The sequence below is a fragment of the Caloenas nicobarica genome, chromosome 34 (assembly GCF_036013445.1).
Source record: "Caloenas nicobarica isolate bCalNic1 chromosome 34, bCalNic1.hap1, whole genome shotgun sequence".
Taxonomy (NCBI): domain Eukaryota; kingdom Metazoa; phylum Chordata; class Aves; order Columbiformes; family Columbidae; genus Caloenas; species Caloenas nicobarica.
The window spans coordinates 2872382-2891383 of record NC_088278.1 but is presented as its reverse complement, the minus strand read 5'-3'; the positions used below and the strand labels follow the sequence as shown (position 1 = coordinate 2891383).

At 51.1% G+C, this 19002-nt stretch overlaps 1 protein-coding gene across 1 annotated transcript; it reads left to right on the top strand.

The window, feature by feature from the left end:
• Window positions 1–637: 637 nt before the first annotated feature.
• On the top strand, window positions 638–18507 carry LOC136000693 (olfactory receptor 14J1-like; the record flags this gene model as incomplete). The annotated part of the gene is made up of 3 exons (XM_065654626.1): window positions 638–1374; window positions 3330–3389; window positions 18375–18507. Coding segments are annotated over 3 exons (930 nt in total), but the record flags the coding sequence as incomplete, so codon positions are not given.
• Window positions 18508–19002: the final 495 nt, after the last annotated feature.

The window sequence follows — 19002 nt, the reverse complement described above, 5'->3', positions numbered from 1 at the left end:
CTCTGCACTGACCCACAGGCCTCCTCTGGTCTCGCAGGACTCGGTCTGTTCTCTCTGAGTGCAGCAGAAATGCTGAGGGTTTCTGACACCCAAGAACACTTCCCAGGGTGGGAGGGGAGAAGGAGCTGTAGAAACACCAAACCTCTCAAACTCAGTTTCTCAGCCCTGGGGGTACAGATGCTGACAGTCCCTTCTGCAGCAGGAGCGGTTCCATCTGACAAAGCTGAACCCCAGGACTGGTCCCTGCCCCACCCCATCACACAGGATCAGGCTGACTCCTCAAGAGCCCCTGGGCAGAGACCCTGCTCTTCATTGCACACTCATCAAGCACCGACGAGGGCTCCAGCCAGGACGTTCTCCTGGAAAAAGAAAAGGGTCTCTTTGTGGGAGGGTCTGTGGGAAATGGTTTTGGTTTTTCTTATCTAAACCGTCACTGTCTTTTCCTCCTTGCACAGGTCCTCATGCCCACAGGCAGCAAATGTCCAACAGCAGCTCCATCACCCAGTTCCTCCTCCTGGCATTCACAGACACACGGGAGCTGCAGCTCTTGCACTTCTGGCTCTTCCTGGGCATCTACCTGGCTGCCCTCCTGGGCAACGGCCTCATCATCACCACCATAGCCTGTGACCAGCACCTCCACACCCCCATGTACTTCTTCCTGCTCAACCTCACCCTCCTCGACCTGGGCTCCATCTCCACCACTGTCCCGAAATCCATGGCCAGCTCTCTCTGGGATACCAGGGTCATTTCCTTTGCAGGATGTGCTGCCCAGGTCTTCTTTGTAGGTTTCTTATTTGGTGCAGAGTATTCTCTTCTCACCGTCATGTCCTACGACCGCTACGTTGCCATCTGCGAACCCCTGCACTACGGGACCCTCCTGGGCAGCAGAGCTTGTGTCCACATGGCAGCAGCTGCCTGGGCCACTGGGTTTCTCACTGCTCTGCTGCACACAGCCAATACATTTTCACTGCCACTGTGCAAGGGCAATGCCCTGGACCAGTTCTTCTGTGAAATCCCCCAGATCCTCAAGCTCTCCTGCTCAAACTCCTACCTCAGGGAACTTGGTCTTCTTGTGGTTACTCTCTTAGTAATATTTGGGTGTTTTATTTTCATTCTTTTCTCCTATGTGCAGATCTTCAGGGCCGTGCTGAGGATCCCCTCTGAGCAGGGACGGCACAAAGCCTTTTCCACGTGCCTCCCTCACCTGGCCGTGGTCTCCCTGTTTGTCAGCACTGCCGTGTTTGCCTACCTGAAGCCCCCCTCCATCTCGTCCCCATCCCTGGACCTGGTGGTGTCTGTTCCGTACTCGGTGGTTCCTCCAGCAGTGAACCCCCTCATCTACAGCATGAGGAACCAGGAGCTCAAGGATGCCCTGTGGAAACTGATGACTGGATTTCTTCGGAAGCTATAAACTGTCTCTGTCTTCTTCTACATACGAGTTATAGTCTAACTCACTGCAGGTTCATCCTGTGTGCAGTATTTTTTGTCTCTAGTTGTGTTTTTCTCTTATGATAATACTGTAATTCCATTTTTAGTTCACTGCCTGCTTTTCTTTTCTCACTGAGTGTCTGTGTCCATGAAGAATCATGCTCCCTGTGTTTAGGCAAAATAAAGGGCTCTCCGGCAAACTGTTTTCTGCTGACATCCGAACTCCAAGACCTTTTTCAAGCTGCAGGGACAGTTCCTGTGTGCATGGGTGGAAGGGGAAAGAGCTCTCGCTTGGCAGCCCTGCCAGGGAGCACCAGCGCTTGGCCTTCCAGAGCTGTTCTCGTTCCACTCCCACACTCTCCTTCTCATCCCTTGTGTTGGTGCAAGGCCTGAGTGCTCTGGCAGCCTGGTCACCGTCCTGCTGTGTGTGAGTCCTGTGAGCGCAGGCAGGGACAGGCCATGGGCACTGCTGTGACAGAGCTGGCCTCAGAACGGCCTTTCCAGAAAGAAAGGTGATCTCCTATGGGCAGGGCCTGAAGGTTTAGCTCTTCTTCCAAGCTTCTCTGCAGAACATGCTGAAGTGACATGCAGATGCAAACAGCAGGGTACAGCTGCACAGTGTGTGTGTGCAGGGCTGGGCACACAGCAGTGTCCTCTCACAGCCAGGCCTCCTGCCAGAGACCTGCAGGACCAGCAGAGCAGGGGCTGGGCTGTGCCCCTGTGCACTGGACACCCCGCGGAAGCTGCCCCAGGGCATTGTCATGGACTGGCCCCTCACAACCAACATTTCCAGCCCTGTCCTCTCACCCCAGCTCACAGAGGTTGCTCTTCCCTCCATGGAGGGACACTGAATGAGTAGCTCAGCAGTCCAAGTTTGTATTGTACAGATGAGATGTGAGCATGCACATCATGTACACGAGTTGACATGAACCCAAGTGAGCACAAACGCCATCAGTTATTCCAGGAGGTTCCATGAAGGCCCATGGGACAGACAGTGTCTCGAGGTCACTTCATGTTGAGAGTAACATGCCATGGGAAACCACCAGAATGCAGCACTGGGATGTGCTTCCTTGAACTGAGATCCCTCCCTGTGTCCATTCCACGTGACATGGGACATCTCAGACGAATACAGAGCAGGGGGACACACCTTAGGGCTGAGGTAACTCCCCTCCCTTCGGAGTGGCAACAGGAGGTTTTCATTGAACAGATGAGCTGTGAGCATGCACGTCATGTATGTGAGGTGAGAGGAACCTCAGGTGAGATGAGCCCAGGTGAAAACAAACAGCCATTCCTTGAGGTTCCATGAAGGCCTGTGGGGCAGACAGTGTCTAGAGCTCGCTTCATGTTGGATGTTACATACCAGAGAAATCAGCCTAGATGCAGCACTGGGATATTTCCCCACTTAAATCGTTAGTAGGAAATATATTTGATAACTTTGATAGAAGAAACATACAATCATCTGGTCAGGTCCTGGGCCATAGGGGTTTTATGGATGGGTATGGTGTGTTATGACATCAGTTGTGTCTCAGGCACTCATAATCCAGTAAGCAGTATGTGACTGTGAAGGGGACAGTGAGGTCAGTTCTGTCTCTGGAGGTGACAGCCCAGCAGCAGGAACGTGGCTGGGAAAGAACCTCTGCATAAGTACCCACAGCCCCTACCCAGGAAGAGGCCTTGGAGACAGGTTGTCATGTCCATCCCACCTGAGTACATGATGGGACAGAAACAGGGACATGCTCATGTCTATCAGAGAAGCTGAAGGTCCAGCAGCAGTCATGGTGAGGTTACTTCTCTCCGGTCTAGTGGAAGACCACAAGAAGACTAACAGGTAGGGTTCCCTGCTTGATGGGCAGTTTCTGAGGTGGCTGAGCTTTCCCAAGTAGTAGGAACAACCAGGAGAGGAAAAAAAAGCTACCAAGTGCAGATTGGGAAGTGGAGACTGGATATCAGGAGGAAAAAATGTCACTGGAAGGGCAGTGCTGTGGTGCAAGAGGCCACCCAGAGGGAGCTGGATCAGCCCATGGTTTGTGCTCCAAAGAACAGCCAGTGAGGGTGCAGACACATCAGTGAAGGTCCAGAAATGCTGGGGTGAGAGCAGGTGGGGAAGCAGATGGGTGTGTGCAGCCTGCAGGGAAAGAGGGGTAGGTGTAGGACTGTGCAGAACAGTCTGCAATGAAGATGACAAAGGCCACTGTTGAGGCTGGAAGGGACCAACAGGACCCAGGTCTCTGTCCCCTTGGCCATGGCAGTTGTCTCTGCCACTGAGGCCTGGGAGAAGACATGTTGTCCTCACGGCACTGGGGCCTCGTTGCCTCCTTGCAGCCCCATGGGGAAGCTGGAAGGTGCTGTACCAGCGTTGTCCTTCCCTCAGCCTTGCACACCCACATCCCACGGTCCCAGGAAGAGCCCTGAGGCGTGTGTGAGGGACAGGATCCACCTTCCCATTGCCTGGAGGTCGTGGCTTCTCCTTTCTGCTGCAGAAAGCAAACCAAGGGGTTTCTCAGCATCAGAGCTGAGGAAAACACTAAAAGGAGACCTCATGGTGGCTACAGCTTCCTCACAAGGGGAGAAGGAAGGGTAGGTACTGAGCTCTTCTCTGTGGTGACCAGTGACAGAACCCGAGGGAATGGCAGGAAGATGTGCCAGGGGAGGGTCAGTTGGACATGAGGAAAAGGTTCTTCACCCAGAGGTGCTGGACACTGGAACAGGCTGCCCAGGGAGGTGTCACACCCCAACCTGACAGTGTTCAAGAAGAGACTGGACACCATCCTCAGACACGTCGTGTGAACTGTGGGGGTGTCCTGTGCAGGGACAGAAGTTGGACTTGATGATCCTTGTGGGTCTCTTCCAATTCAGGACATTCTATGATTCTATGGAATACTAGGTCAAAAGCCCATGTTTTCGTTGTACAGATGAGTTGCAAACATACACATCATGTGCATGTCCACTGTGTCTATGTGGTGAGATGAACCCAAGGGAGCACGAATGCTATCAGCTATTCCTTGCGGTGCCATAAAGGTCAGTGGGACAGAGATGGTGTTCAGGGGTCTCTTCCAACCTGCGTTATTGTAGGATTCCATGAATCTTTTCCTTGGAGAGATCTTTCAAGACAGAATAGACAGAGGAAGAAGAAAAAAAAGAGACAGAAGCAGAGATATAAAATGCCCCAGTGTAAATACAGCAGCTCCTCTGAGGAACATTTCTCCACTCAAACCCTTGATAGGAAATCTATTAGATACATTTACCTGCTCACACACTGGAGCACAAGGAGGGCGATGGCTGGGTCCGATGTCATGTGCTCAGCTGTGTCTCAGGAACTCATAGTCCAGCAGGAAGCCAATGGCTGTGGAGGGGACTGTGAGTCACTTGTGCCTCTGCAGGGGACAGGCCAACAGCAGGAACAGGGCTGGGAAAGGGACTGGGAGGTCACACATACGAGACGAGCAATCGGGCCCAATCAGCATGGCTTTATGAAAGGCAGGTCCTGCCTGACCAACCTGATCTCGTCCTGTGACAAGGTGACCGGCTTAGCAGATGAGGGAAAGTCTGTCGTGGGGGAGTGAATCCACCACACAGGTGGTGGATGTTGTGCACTTAGACTTCAGTAAAGCCTTTGACACCGTATCCCACAGCATCTCCTGGAGAAGCTGCAGCTCATGACCTGGATGGTGTATCTGTGATGGATAAAGAACTGGCTGGAGGGCCGGGCCCAAAGAGTTGTGGTGAACGGAAACAAACCCAGTTGGCAGCCGGTCATGAGTGGTGTCCCCGGGGCTCAGTATTGGGGCCAGTTCTGTTTAATCTCTTTGTCAATGATCTGGATGAGGGGATCGAGTGCACCCTTAGTAAGTTTGCAGATGACACGAAATTGGGTGGGAGTGTTGATCTGCTGGAGGACAGGAAGGCCATACAGAGGGATCTTGCCTGACTGAGGTCAATTGTATGAGGTTCAACAAGGCCAAGCGCCGGGTCCTGCACTTGGGTCATAACAATCCCCTGCAACAATACGGGCTTGGGGAAGAGTGGCTGGAAAGCTGCCTGGCGGAAAAAGACCTGGAGGTGTTGATTGGCAGTTGCTGAACATGAGCCAGCGTGTGCCCAGGTGGCCAAAAGGCCAATGGCCTCCTGGTGTGCATCAAGAATAGTGTAGTGGGCAGAACCGGGGCAGCGATCATTCCCTTGTACTCAGTGCTGGTGAGGCCACAACTCGAATCCTCAGTTCGGTTTTGGGTTCCTCACTGTAGGAAAGACCTTGAGGTGCTGGAGTGAGTGCAGAGGAGGGGACAAGGCTGTTGAGGGTCTGGAGCACAAGTCTTCTGAGGAGTAGCTGAGGGACCCGGGGGTGTTTAGCCTGGAGAAAAGGAGACTGAAGGGAGACCTTTTTGCTCTCTACAACTACCTGAAAGGAGGTTGCAGCATGGAGGGTGTTGGTCTTCTCCTGGGTAGCAAGTGATAGGATGAGAGGAAATGGCCTCAGCTTGTGCCAGAGAAGGTTCAGAATTGATATTGGGAAACATTTCTTCATGGAAAAGGTTGTGAAGCAGTGGAACAGGCTGTCCGGGGAAGTGGTTGAGTCACCATTGCTGGAGGTGTCTAAAAGATGTATAGATGCGGTTCTTAGGGTTTAGTGCAAGAGTTGGGTTATGGTTGGACTCGATGATCTCAATGGACTCTTCCACCGGAAATGATTCTATGATTCTATGATCCTTTCTGGAATATTAATAGCTGATAGTTCAGCTCATGACTTGTTTCTGGGATGTGTGCTTTTAAGCTCACAACTTCCAGTGTCTCTGACAGGGCAGCGGAAGGCACCTAACTGGAACCCTAACTGTGAGATTCCCTCTGCTGAAGGACCTTTTTGGGTTTTGATTTCGCCACCTGGAAGCCCCTGGGAGCCCTTGCGAGAGTGGCGGACGTGGCGTGGGCGTTACCACAGTGATGGCGATCACACTCCCACCCCTCACCTTGAAAAAGCCTCAGGGACAGCAGTTCCTGTGTGAGGAAAGGCGGAGGGAGCTGGGGCTCTTGAGCTTGGAGAAGAGGAGACTGAGGGGTGACCTCATTCATGGGGATCAATATGTGAAGGGTGAGTGTCATGAAGATGGAGCCAGGCTCTTCTGGGTGACAACCAGTGATAGGACAAGGGGCAATGGGTGCAAACTGGAACACAGGAGGTTCCACTTCAATATGAGAAGAAACTTCTTCTCAGTGATGGTAACAGAGCCTGGACCAGGCCGCCCAGGGAGGTTGTGGAGTCTCCTTCTCTGCAGACATTCCAACCCACCTGGACACCTTCCTGTGTAACCTCATCTGGGTGCTCCTGCTCTGGCGGGAGGATTGGACTGGATGAACTTTCAAGGTCCCATCTGTCACAGTCCATCCGGTGATACGCTCGTGATGGTTCATTTACCCTGATCTCGAAGCGCAAAATTAAGGCAACCAAAATGCCAAGCGGTTATAATTCAATCAAACAGCGTTACTTTATTATTTTGATTGTAAAGCGGCACATGATAGAGAGAGTGGAGAAAAAGGAAAGGAAAGAAAGGGGGAAAAAAGGGTTGGCTACCACCACCAGTTCCAAAGGCGTCCCTATGGTCTCAGGTCCCGTACAGTGTCCTGCCGGTTCTCCGGTGTGATCCGTGATCCTTTGGTGGGGAGAGCTCAGCGATGTCCCGTCGGGAATCGTCTTTCATGCTTCTTCACCCCGCTCTGCTCCCATGGATTGAGGCCAATCTCTGCCTTTGTTTCGCAATCCAGGCTGAACTGCGCAGGCCTGAAGAGTCCCCGCTTCGCTTGCCAGAACCCGTCTGTGCCTGCATCGCCTCGGTTCAGGGGTCTCTTACTGGTCCATTGGGTGACCTCAAGACCTTTGTCAAGCCTCTGCGCATGCTCTTCTTTGTTGGCCTTAGTAGCAGGGAGGAGGTGGGGGCAAGTTTGGCTGAGGCAGCAGGTGAAAATCCATCTTCTGCACAGCAGCTATTGTCCCCAGGTGGGAGAGACCTGTAGAACACAATTCCTTTTAGGAGGTGGGGGCAAGTCTGGCTGCGGCAGCAGGTGGAATCCATACAGCAGCCATTGTTACCTGTAGCCCCCGGGTTGGAGAGACCTGTACAACACAACTTTTTTCGTCAGGCCTCTCTCCAAGTCGTTGTCCAATTCTTTCTATCAGGACATCTGTTCTCCAAGTCCCTGATGGTGATGTTCAGGCAAGTACTGTTCTTTGGACCGACTCCTACACCTTCCAATCCCTGATTTCTGTGATTCTGTGAGATGGAGGGGCCAGGAGAGGGAGATGTGAGGAGATGGATGGGTGAGGAGATAGAGACACTAAGAGAGGGAGGGTCGGGTGGGTGGTGGGTGAGGAGCTTGGGATGGACAGATGGATGGAGACACGAGGAGATGGAGACACCAGGAGATGGAGATGGAGGGACCAGGAGGTGGGTGAGAAGGTGGGGATGGACAGATGGACAGATGAGGGTGGAGACATCAGGAGATGGAGAATGAGGGTCAGGTGGGTGGTGGGATGAGGAGATGGAGGGATGGCCATGTGGAGAGATGGATGGATGGACAGATGGATGATGGACAAGTAGACACCGTCGAACTAGATGCCCCCTGCTGGGCCCTCCGCCCACTCACACGTCTTGTTGGGTGACACCAACTTCCTGGTGGCCCCAAAATGGATCCAGATGAACTTCCCTGGGAGAGCAGCAGTGGCCACTGCCCCTGGCAGGCCCCGCCCACAGACCCCACCCACAGGCCCCACCCCCTCCACTCACCAATCAGGAGGAGTTGACGGGAGATGTTAGGGTCTTGTGTTTTCCATCCTCCAGATGAGGCTGGATGAAGTTGGGGAGATGTTTGGGGGTCTCAGTTGAGGTTCAACATCCTCCAGGTGGGTCAAAGTTGGGGAGATCTTGGAGTCTTGGAGTTCAACGTTGTCAGTGTGAGGTGGGACAACATTGGGGGAGATGGTTCATGTCTTGGGTTCTCCATCCTCCCAGGGGAAGAGGGATGAAGTTGGGGAGATGTTTGCGGGTCTTGGTTGGGGTTCAACATCCTCCGGGTGGGACAACACTGAGGGAGATGTTGGGGGTCTTGGAGTTCTCCACCGGCTAGATGAGGAGAGGTGAAGTTGGGGGAGATGGTTGGGTCTTGGGTACTCCATCCCTCAGGTGGGACAACACTGCGGGAGATGTTTTGGAGTCCTGGGTTCTCCACATTCCAGATGAGGTAGGACAAAGTTGGCAAAGATGTTTAGAGTCTTGGTTGGGGTTCAACATCCTCCAGGTGAAGAAGGCATGAAGTTGGGGAGGTGTTTGGGGTCTTGGGGTTCAATATCCTCCAGGTGGGACAAAACTGAGTGAGATGCTGGGGTTAACATCCTCTGGATGACGTGGGACAACACCGCGGGAGACGTTTGGTGTCTTGGGGTTCTCCACCCTCTAGATGAGGTGGGATAATGTTGGAGAGATGTTTGGGGTCTTGGTTGGGGTTCAACATCCTCCATATGAGGTGGGGTGAAGTTGGGGAGATGGTTGGGGTCTTGGGGTTCTCCACTCTCCACATGAGGTGGGACAAAGCTGGAGAGGTGTTTGGGGTCTTGGGTTCTCTGTTCCCCAGGTGGGACAACACTTGGGGGAGATATTGGGTCTCAGCTGGAGTTCAACCTCCTCCGGGTGAGGTGGGGTGAAATTGGGGGAGATGTTTGGTCTTGGGGTCCAACATCCTCTAGATGAGGTGCGGTGAAGTTAGGGAGACGGTTGTGGTTGAACATCCCCAGGTGAGCAGGGGGTAAGTTTGGGGAGAATTTTTGAGGTCTTGGAGTTCAACACTCTCCACATAAGGTGGAATGAAGTTGGGGGAGATGTTGAAGTCTTGGTTTTGGTTGGCCCAAGGGGTCCAGGCATGGGACATCTGGGCCTGGGTGGCCCAGTGGAGCTGGGACATCATAGGACTTGGTGTCCCCAAAGTGTCCAGGGATGGGATATCCTGAGTCTTGGTGGCCTCACCGTGTCCAGGGATGGGGCATCTAGGCCTGGGTGTCCCAAAGTGTCCAGGGATGGGACGTTTTAGGTCTTGGTGGCCCAAAGTGTCCAGGGATGGGACATCCTGGCCTGGGTGGTCCATGGGTTGGGGCATTTAAGGTCTTGGTGGCTCAAGGGAGCTGAAGATGGGACATCTTGAGTCCAGAGAAGGGACGTCTTTGGTCTTGGTGTCCCCAAAGTGTCCAGAGATGGGACATCTTGGGTCTTGGTGGTCTATGGGGTCCCAGGATAGTACATTTTCTGCATTGGCGGCCCAAAGTGTCCAGAGATGGGACCTTTTATGTCCCGATGACCTAAGGGTTTCAGGGATGGGACATCTTGCACTGAGTGGCCCAAGGTATCCAGGGATGGAAAATTTTGGCTCTTGATGGCCTAAGGGTGCTGGAGATGGGACATTTTTAGTCCAGAGATGGCACATCCTTGGTTGTGGTGGACCAAGGGGGCTGGAGATTGGGCATTCTGCATCTTGGTGGCCCAAAGTGTCCGGCAATGGGAAATCTTCGGTGCAAGGATAGGACATCTTGGCCTGGGAGCTCTGGGGCTCCAAGGGTTTGGACATCCTGGGTCTTGGTGGCCCAGAGAGTCCAGGGATGGGACATTCTGGGTCCAGAGATGGGACATCTTCACTCCAGGAATGGGACATCTTGGTCTCGGTGGCCCGAAGTGTCCAGGGATGGGACATCCTGGGTCTTAGTGGCCCAAGGGGTCCAGTGATGGGACATCTTGGTCTTGGTGGACCAAGATGACTGGAGATGGTACATCTGGGTCTTGGTGGCCCAAAGTGTCCAGGGATGGGACTTCTTGTGTTCAGGAATGGGACATCTTGGCCTGGGTAGTCCAAGGGGTCCAAGGGTTGGGACAGTTAACATCTTGGTGGCCCAGGATGGCTGGAAATGGGACATCTTGGGTCCAGAGGTGGGACATTCTGGGTATTGGTGTCCCCAAAGTGTCCAGGGATGGGACATTCTAGGTCTTGGTGGCCGAAGGGGTCCAGGGATGGGACATCCTGCTCTGAGTAGCCCAGAGGATACAGGGATGGGAAATTTTGGCTCTTGATGGCCCATGGGGGCTGGAGATAGGACAATTTGGGTCCAGGGATGAGATATCCTGGGTCTGGGTGGCCCAAGTGGTCCAGGGATGGGACATCCTGATCTTGATGACCTCCTAGTTTTCAGGGATGGGACATCTTGGTCTGGGTCACCTAAGGGATCCAGGGATGGGAAATTTTGCCTCCTAATGGCCTCGCAGAGTCCAGGGATGGGACATCTTGTTGGCCTAAGGGTTCCAGGGATGGGACATCAGGGGTCTGGTTGGCCCAAGGTGGCTGGAGATGGGACATCTTGGGTCCAGAGATGACACATCTTGGTCTTCGTGTTCCAGAGTGTCCAGAGATAAGACATCTTGGTCTTGGTGGCCCAAAGTTTCCAGGGATGGGACATCTTGGCCTGGGTAGCCCAAGGGGGCTGGAGATGGGACATCTTGGGTCCCGGGATGGGACATCCTGCATCTTGGTGGCCCAAAGTCTCCAGCCATGAGACATCTTGGATCCAGGGATGGGACATTTTAGGTCTTGGTGGTCCAAATTGTCCAGGGATGGGATATCTTGATCTTAGTGGCCCAAGGTTGCTGGAGATGGGACATCTTAGGACTTGGTGTCCCCAAAGTTTCCAAAGATGGGTCATCCTGGGTCTTGATGGTTTCATGGGGTCCAGAGGTGGGATATCTGGGCCTGGGTGGCCTAAAGTGTCTAGAGATGGGACATCTTGGATCCAGGGATGGGACATTTTAGGTCTTGGTCTCAAAGTCTCCAGGGATGGGATATCCGGGTTCTGGCATGGGACGTTCTGGCTCTCGGTGGCCCAAGGGGTCCAGGGATGTGACATTTTAGATCTTGGTGCCCTAATGGGTCCAGGGACAGGAAATTTTATCCTGCGTGGCCCAAGGTATCCAGAGATGGGAAATTTTGGCTCTTATTGGCCTCACAGTTTCAGGGATGGGACATAGCGGCAGAGAGAGTGGCTCTGGTAGCAGTGCCGGCCATGGCAGCATGTCCGGCTGCGGCCACATCTTTTCTTTCACCAGGACCAGGTCACGGTGGAGTGGCCACCTCCCTGTCCTGCCAGAGGATGCAGCTCTGCACCCCCCGCCCTGCTTTTAAAGGGGTGCCTGAGCAGGGCCCTTTGTGACATCACCAGTGACATCACAATGCCCCACTGTGGCAGTTGCACATCCCCCTGAGATCCAGAGCCTTCAATGGGGCAGTTGATGGCTCCTTAGCACCTTTTGTGCCCCACTGTGCCTGTCCCCACGTACACACCAGGGTGGTACCAAGGTGCTGACAGTCACATCCTCCCCTGCCCCGGGCAGGGTGACTTCACCTCCCCCAGCTGGGGGGCAGGAGGGGTGGGACCCTCAGTCAATTGACAGGGTCCTCAGCAAAGGAGGTGCCGAGAGAGACTGAGAAGCTTCTGGACTATGTTGTAATATCCACAGCCTGTCACGTCCCACCCTCAGGTATGAGTGTGGAATGGAGGGAATGCAGGTTCTCATTTTCCTGTTTCTGGGAGACTTTCATCCTCGGTGGAGGAGGGAGCTGAAGGTGTAACAGGTAGGACTTCTTTCATGCTCTGTGAATGTTCTTTTGTATTATGCCACCTTGATACCAGTTTACTCAGTTTATCAAGGGGTAAGTACGCCCTCCATTATATCTCCGGGAACTCCCTTTTTAATTCCTAAAAACCACCATTGTTGTCAGATCTTAGGTTTTTCTCCCTTTCCTCTTTTAATATGCAGATGCTGCTTTCTCGCAGCACTGGTAGCAGCAGCAGTACCAGTAGAAAGGGGCAGATTCTTTCCTTCAATATGATGGATTGCTCTTGACCTTTCATCTAGGATTTTTACAGGGCCATATTTCCTATTATATAATGTATCAATTCTTGTGCTACTTCCCCCCACGTCCACACCTTTTTAGTATTTAGTTGGTTGGGGGAAGTTGGGACAGGGGTGAAGGTTGAATCAATGGTAGTGTCAGGTCCACCTCTCTGGCTCCCACTTCTGGTACCCTGGCTTCTGATCAAACCTTCCAACCTACTGGGCTCATCAATGCGATTGTCCTTTGAAGGTTTAAGTGATTCCTGAAGTCCCCTTATCAAGGGAGTCATCATGTCAGGACTCACTGCCAGCATCATTGAGGATTCACATTCGGGAATCAATTTTCTTTCATGTACCATTTGCAAGCAGGCTGCTTTGTGTGCACTTTCTAGCAATTGATCGGGTGTGCCAGTGATTGCCAGGGGCTCTCCTCTATCTAAAGGGTTTAGCCCTCCAGCCCAATAAGCAGCTCGCTGGGTTAGGGACCGTGAGGCAGGTCTGTCACCAGTTGTTAAGAAAACTCCATGCCCCCAGTAACCATTAGCTTCCTGTTCACTTAACTAAATTTGGTCTCCCCCAGTTAGGGATATGTGCCACACGTGCTCCGTTTCAGGTTCTTTAGGGAGGCGCCCATACTCTCTCTTTAGCTTGGCCAGCTCGGTGGCAGTGTAAGATGTTTGCTTAGTTGTAATGTGAGGGTCAGTATCCTCTTCATTTGCATAAAAATATTCTGTTTTCACTAAGGGTCTCACATGTGGGTATTCCTCATCACGTTTTCTCATCTCCTCCAATTCTTTGTGAGGGTAAATTTGATTTATTTCTCAGATACTTTTCTCCTCTAGCTGCCGCTCCCTCAGCACTCTTGTGCTTTTTAAACATTCCTCCTTTAGAGTAGCTTTTAATGAGCGATTTTCTTCCCTCTCTTTTTCGAATCGTTGTGAAGAATTTTCTAATTGTTCTAAATTGGAGATCGTTTTTTTGCAAAATCTGCACCAGATTTTCAAGGGATTCTATAATTTTGCTTTCATTACTACGTTGCCTGAGGTGATCTTCAATTGCTGCTACTAGGCTGGCCTAGGACAGCACAGACCATAGCTTTGTTCTTATCTGATCTAAACTTAGACTTAGTCTGTAGAGAAATCACTCGGTCCACTACATGTCGGAGTGGATCCTTAGGACGAGCCTCGTTGGACGGAAAGAGTCGGCCAGAATAACGACAGCATCCCAATGTGGGTTAAATCGTTCTCCTTTATTCAACATAACAACAAAGACTATATAGAACTTTTTCCCTGAGCACGCGCTAAAGAAACGGTAATGATTGGCTACAATGAGCTGACCACGCGTCCCATCCCCATTTGCTATTGGTGATCAGCCACTGTCCACGCGCCGTGACGTTCCATGTCTCTGCTGGCAGAGGACAGCAAGCGGCAGCCTAAACCTAAACCGCGGCAATGTGGAGCCCTGGATTGCTTACCACACATACATGTTATGTCTCCTAAAAAGTTATCCACAACTACACTCTGTCAATTAGCCCAATTATCACAAGCCCAGTCCTCTCTGGGTATGGAGGGTCGAGCCCCATACTTTGCTAAAAGTGTGTAGAATGAGTCTCGATCTTTCCCTAACCAAAAATCTTGATTATCAACCTTTTCAGTCATTCTTATTATGAAGGGACCAAACCCACGTCGGGAAGGCACAAGTTAGTTATACAAAAGCACAGCAACTGCTGTGTCACCCTTCTCTTTCCCGAGTGGTTGGAGGGGACAAAAATCTGCTATGGGAAGGCTCAACTTAGTTACGCAAACACACAGGATTGCCCCTTCACTCTCTCTAGCAGACAATTCTCATCAACATGAGAACAACACCCATTTTTGCACTTTGAGATCCCAGAGACAGAGCCCTCAACTCAAGTTTGGAGCGCTCAACACCAAGGCGTGTGTGGCGTGCGGGAAATCTGAATCGCCCCCCTTGTTTTCTGGACACCTCTCACCTTATTAGTTAGGGCCAGGTGTGGCTGGAGCGAAACTTTCTTCCCCTGTTACAGACCAAACAGTACCTGCACTCCTCTGTATTCTCAGAATCCTGTCCGTGACACCAATTTAATGTCACGGTCCATTCAATGATGGACTCGTGATGGTTCATTTACCTTGATCTCGAAGCGCAAAATTAAGGTGACCAAAATGCCAAGGGGTTACAATTCAGTCAAACAGTGTTAACTTTATTATTTTGCACGTAAAGCGGCACGCGATAGAGAAAGTGGAGAAAAGGGAAAGAGAAAAAAAAGGGGAAAAGAGGATTAGCTACCACCACGAGTTCCAAAGGCGTCCCTATGGTCTCAGGTCCCAAAAGCAGCATCCTGCCAGTCCTCCGTCATGATCCATGATCCTTTGGTGGGGACATCTCAATGATGTCCAGTTGGGAATCGTCTTTTACGCTTCTTCACCCCTCCTCTCTCCCGTTGATTGAGGCCAATCACCGCCTTTGTTTTGCAATCCAGGCTGAACTGCGCAGGCCTGAAGAGTCCCCTCTTCACTTGCCAGAACCCGTCTGCGCCTGCGTCGCCTCGGTTCAGGGGTCTCTTACTGGTCCGCTGGGTGACCTCTAGACCTTCGTCAAGCCTCTGCGCATGCTCTGCTTCGCTGGCCTTAGTAGCAGGGAGGAGGTGGGGGCAAGTTTGGCTGAGGCAGCAGGTGAAATCATCTTCTGGACAGCAGCTATTGTTACCTGTAGCCCCAGGTCAGAGAGACCTGTACAACACAGTTCTTTTCCTCAGGCCTCTCTCCAAGTCCTTGTACAGTTCTTTCTATCAGGGCATCTGTTCTCCAAGTCCCTGATGGTGATGTTTAGGCAAATACTGTTCTTCGAACCAGCTCTTATAGGAGGTCATGGAGAACATGCAGCCAGGCTCTTCACCATGGTGTGTGGCAGAAGAACAAAAGAGAATGGGTGGAAGGTGAGAGAGCTTCAACCAGGACATAAGGAAAAGCTTTTTCCCCAGGAGCTCAGCCAAATGCTGTCTCAGGTCACCCAGAGAGGCTGCACAGTCTCTGTCTTTGCAGGTTTTCAATCTCTGATTGAATCAAGGCTTGAACACCTTGGTCTGACCCAGTTTGTGACAGGTTGGACTGCAGACTCCTGAGGTCCCTTCAACCTCACTTCCCATATGATCCCATTGTGATGCTGGGCTCTGTTTCTAACTGGTCAGAGCAGATGATTATGGGCCATGAATCCAGCTGTGCTGTAGGTGACCATCTAAACCATCATCTCAACCAGTGAACCAGCCAACACCTCAGTGTGACTCGCTCTGGGCAAAGTGTGAGGAGTCCTGGGCAGGGAAGGTTTAGAGGGCATGGGGTGCTATGCAAGACACAAAATGATCTTGGCTTAATACCTGTAGGCCCATCAGATGTCAGTTAATGTCAATGAAAATTAAAATAAGAAGAACTGAAGACAAAGATCCAAAGCAAAGGAAGGTGTCAACATACTTGTCTTTATTTTTCTTTTTTTCTTTGGGAGGGTTTCTTTTCTTTGAAAAGCAAAGAGTTTTCCAGAACTGGGAATGGATTTAGGACACAAATGTCTTCAGCTCCAGGGACACAGACACCTGGTGCCAGTGTAGATGCCCTGGGAACCCCTGCCCAGGCTCCCCCTGCATTGCAAGGTGCTCTGGTCTTCCCCAGGTCCCCTGTGATAGATGCCAATCCCAGGCCAGCACCTCAGGTGCACTGGGGCCCCGAAAATGGCCCTGGCTGTTTATGGTGAGACACCTGATGACTGATGTCTGCCTGGAAAGGTGCACTTTGTTGTTGGTGGTGGGGTTTTTTTTGGTTTGTTTTTTTTTTTTTTGTTTTTGGTTTGTTTGTTTGGTGTGTTTGTTTCTGAGTTTGATTGTTTGTTTGTTTTTAACATATTAAAACAAAAATCCAAAACAAACAAAAAAACCCCCACCACAAACACAAAAAAATGTTAAAAAGTGAATTACCGGGAAGTGTACTAAGGGTACGAAAACAAATATTGGTCTTCCCCTGTACTTCTATTACCAACACTCTATTATTTCATCTCCCTTGTCATTCGGGAGTTTCCACCTCTCCTGATTAAATGTCCATGTCAAAGGACAACTTTCCAGCAGACTGTCTGGATGTTTGCCCTTCCCAGTGCTCTCAGGTTCCTCCTCCACTTGCTCTTTGGTCATTCAGTTGCCTCTCAACTGTCTGCTTTCTGCTTCAGAGCTTCAGGGAGTTCCAAACTTGCCTCATTCTTCAGAAGTCTAATTAACATGGTAGTTAACGTGTTAATTGTGTTTATATATATCCTTTACTATCTCTCTGTCTAAAACAGTTCCTGTGTGGATGTCCCGTGTGGATGGTGGACCTCATTAGATCCAGCTCACACACACAGTTGAGGAAAGTGGTTTAGTGTTTATGAAATTGTGTAGTGTTTACACAGGAGAGCAGGTGGGAGCTGGTGTGCAGGAGCTGCAGCATCCACCTGCAGAGCTCAGTGCAGAAGTCTGATGTGAGGAAAAGTGATGCAAGTCCCAGGTGGCCAAGGAGGGAACGGGCAGACTGGGGGTGGGGGGTGAGGAGCAAGGGTGTCCATACAGTGTCCAGCCTCAAGGGACTGTTCTCCTGCCTGTCCAGATGGCTTCAGGAGATACTCTGGATCAATGTCCATTGCAGAATGCTGCTGTCACTTCTTCTACACACTGAAAAATGACAGAAAGCACCCTTGAAAGAAAAACCCCTCCTTTATGAAATCTTCTTTGAAATCTTCATCAGTAAGTGTCCCATTGAAACCTCTCCAGTTAGTTCTACAAGTCTTGAAGATTGGAAGAAAATTAGGAAAGAAACATGGCTTGTTAGGGCTTTCTGTGTTTTAATGAGCCCCATGGCGTATTTGGTGCTGAGTCCATGAACCTCAGATACCAAGGACAGACTGAAGAATCTCCTCAAGAAGCTCAAGTCAGAAGCAAAGCCCAAAGTACCTTGAAGCATTAATGGGCCCCACTGAGGGCTGTTACTGACAAAGCCTCCCCAGGGACTCGTTAGAGCAGATAATTGGAGGCAGTGATTGCATCAGGCAAAGGCAAAGTGCAGCAGCTCTGATGCTGAGAAAACCCTTGATTTGTTTGATGAAGGACAATGGCCAAGCCCTGACCCCCTGCCCCTAGGAAGGGAGATCCTGTCCCTCACGCGTGTCTCAGGGCTCTTCCTGGGGATGTGGGGATGATGCCCAGTGCAGGACAATGGTGTGACACTCCCTGGGGGTGCAAGGAGGCAATGGGGCGCCATGGCCATGACAACCATGTGTCTCCTCTTCGGCCTCGCTGTCAGGGCCATCAGCCATAGCCAAGGGGACAAAGACCTTGGGTCTTTCAGGGACATCCAGCCTTGCCAGCACCCTTGGCCATCTCCACCACGGTCCATCCTACACTGTCCCAGGCCTGTGGCTGTTTCCCCACAGGCTGCAGACACCCCATGCGCTTCCCCAGCTTGTTCTCACCCTGGTGTGTCCCCACCTGTGCTGCTGTCTCTCCATCCCCACCAGCTGTTCCTTGAAACACAAAGCCATGGCTGATCCAGAGTCCTTCTGAATGACCTTAGCACTGTGCTCAGAATGACATTTCTTTATCCTGAGGTCCACTCTGGACCTCCAGAGCTGCAGTTTCTGATGGTTTTCCTTTCTCATGTTGTTTCCCTCTACCAAAAAAAAAAAAACCAAACCCAAAAAAGTGCCATCATCTTGGAAAGTGATTTTCAAGATTTCTGAAGCTACTACTACTCTTTCTTGTCGTGGTTTTACCACAGCCACCAACTAAGACCATGAGAGCTGCTCACATCCTGCTCCCGGTCTCCAAGTGGGATAAGGGAGAGAACTGAAGGGGAAGGGAGAAACCTGTGGGTTTAGAAAAAAAAAATAATAAGACAATAAAAATAATACACTACTACTACTAATATACTAGAATATACATAAAGTAAAATATATGATACTCAGTGCAATCCCTCACATAACTCCAGTTGTGCCAAACAGACAGCCCAAGAGAAGGGAGCGCCCTGGTCCTGAACAGCTGATCCCAGCAAGAGAAAGTAAAAGTGCGAAAGGCCCAAGGGCCAACTGCAAAATGGCAGAACGGCAGAAGGCCGAACTGACATCGAACTCCTGACAGAATAAAACTTCTGAATGGAACTAACCAAACTAGCCAGAAAACCCAAAGTAACGGATGTAACAAGCCCTAAAAGCTGGCTCCAGCTTTAGACTGAGCATGACGCTAATCACAGGGAATATTTCATTGATCAGCCTGCATGTCAATCCAGGTGCTGTCCTGTCTGTGTCCCCTTCTGCCAATTTGCATCTGCAGCTGGATGGCCAAAGAAGTCCTTGGTTTCCCTGACAACAGCCAAGATATCAGTGAGTTCTGACATTCCTTTCATACCAAATGGGAAACACTGTAAAGCTGCTAAAAGAAAAAATTAAATCTATCCCAGGGAAGAAGCAGTGTTATTATTCTCATAGCAAATCTAAACAAACGACTGTAATAGCTATGAAGGAGAGAGATTCAAAATGCATGAAGAAAATTAACTCAATCTCAGTAAAAACAGCACGTTTCCTCAGCCTCCACTTCACCAGGCTAAAGAAGTTTGGGTCTCTGAACACCTCC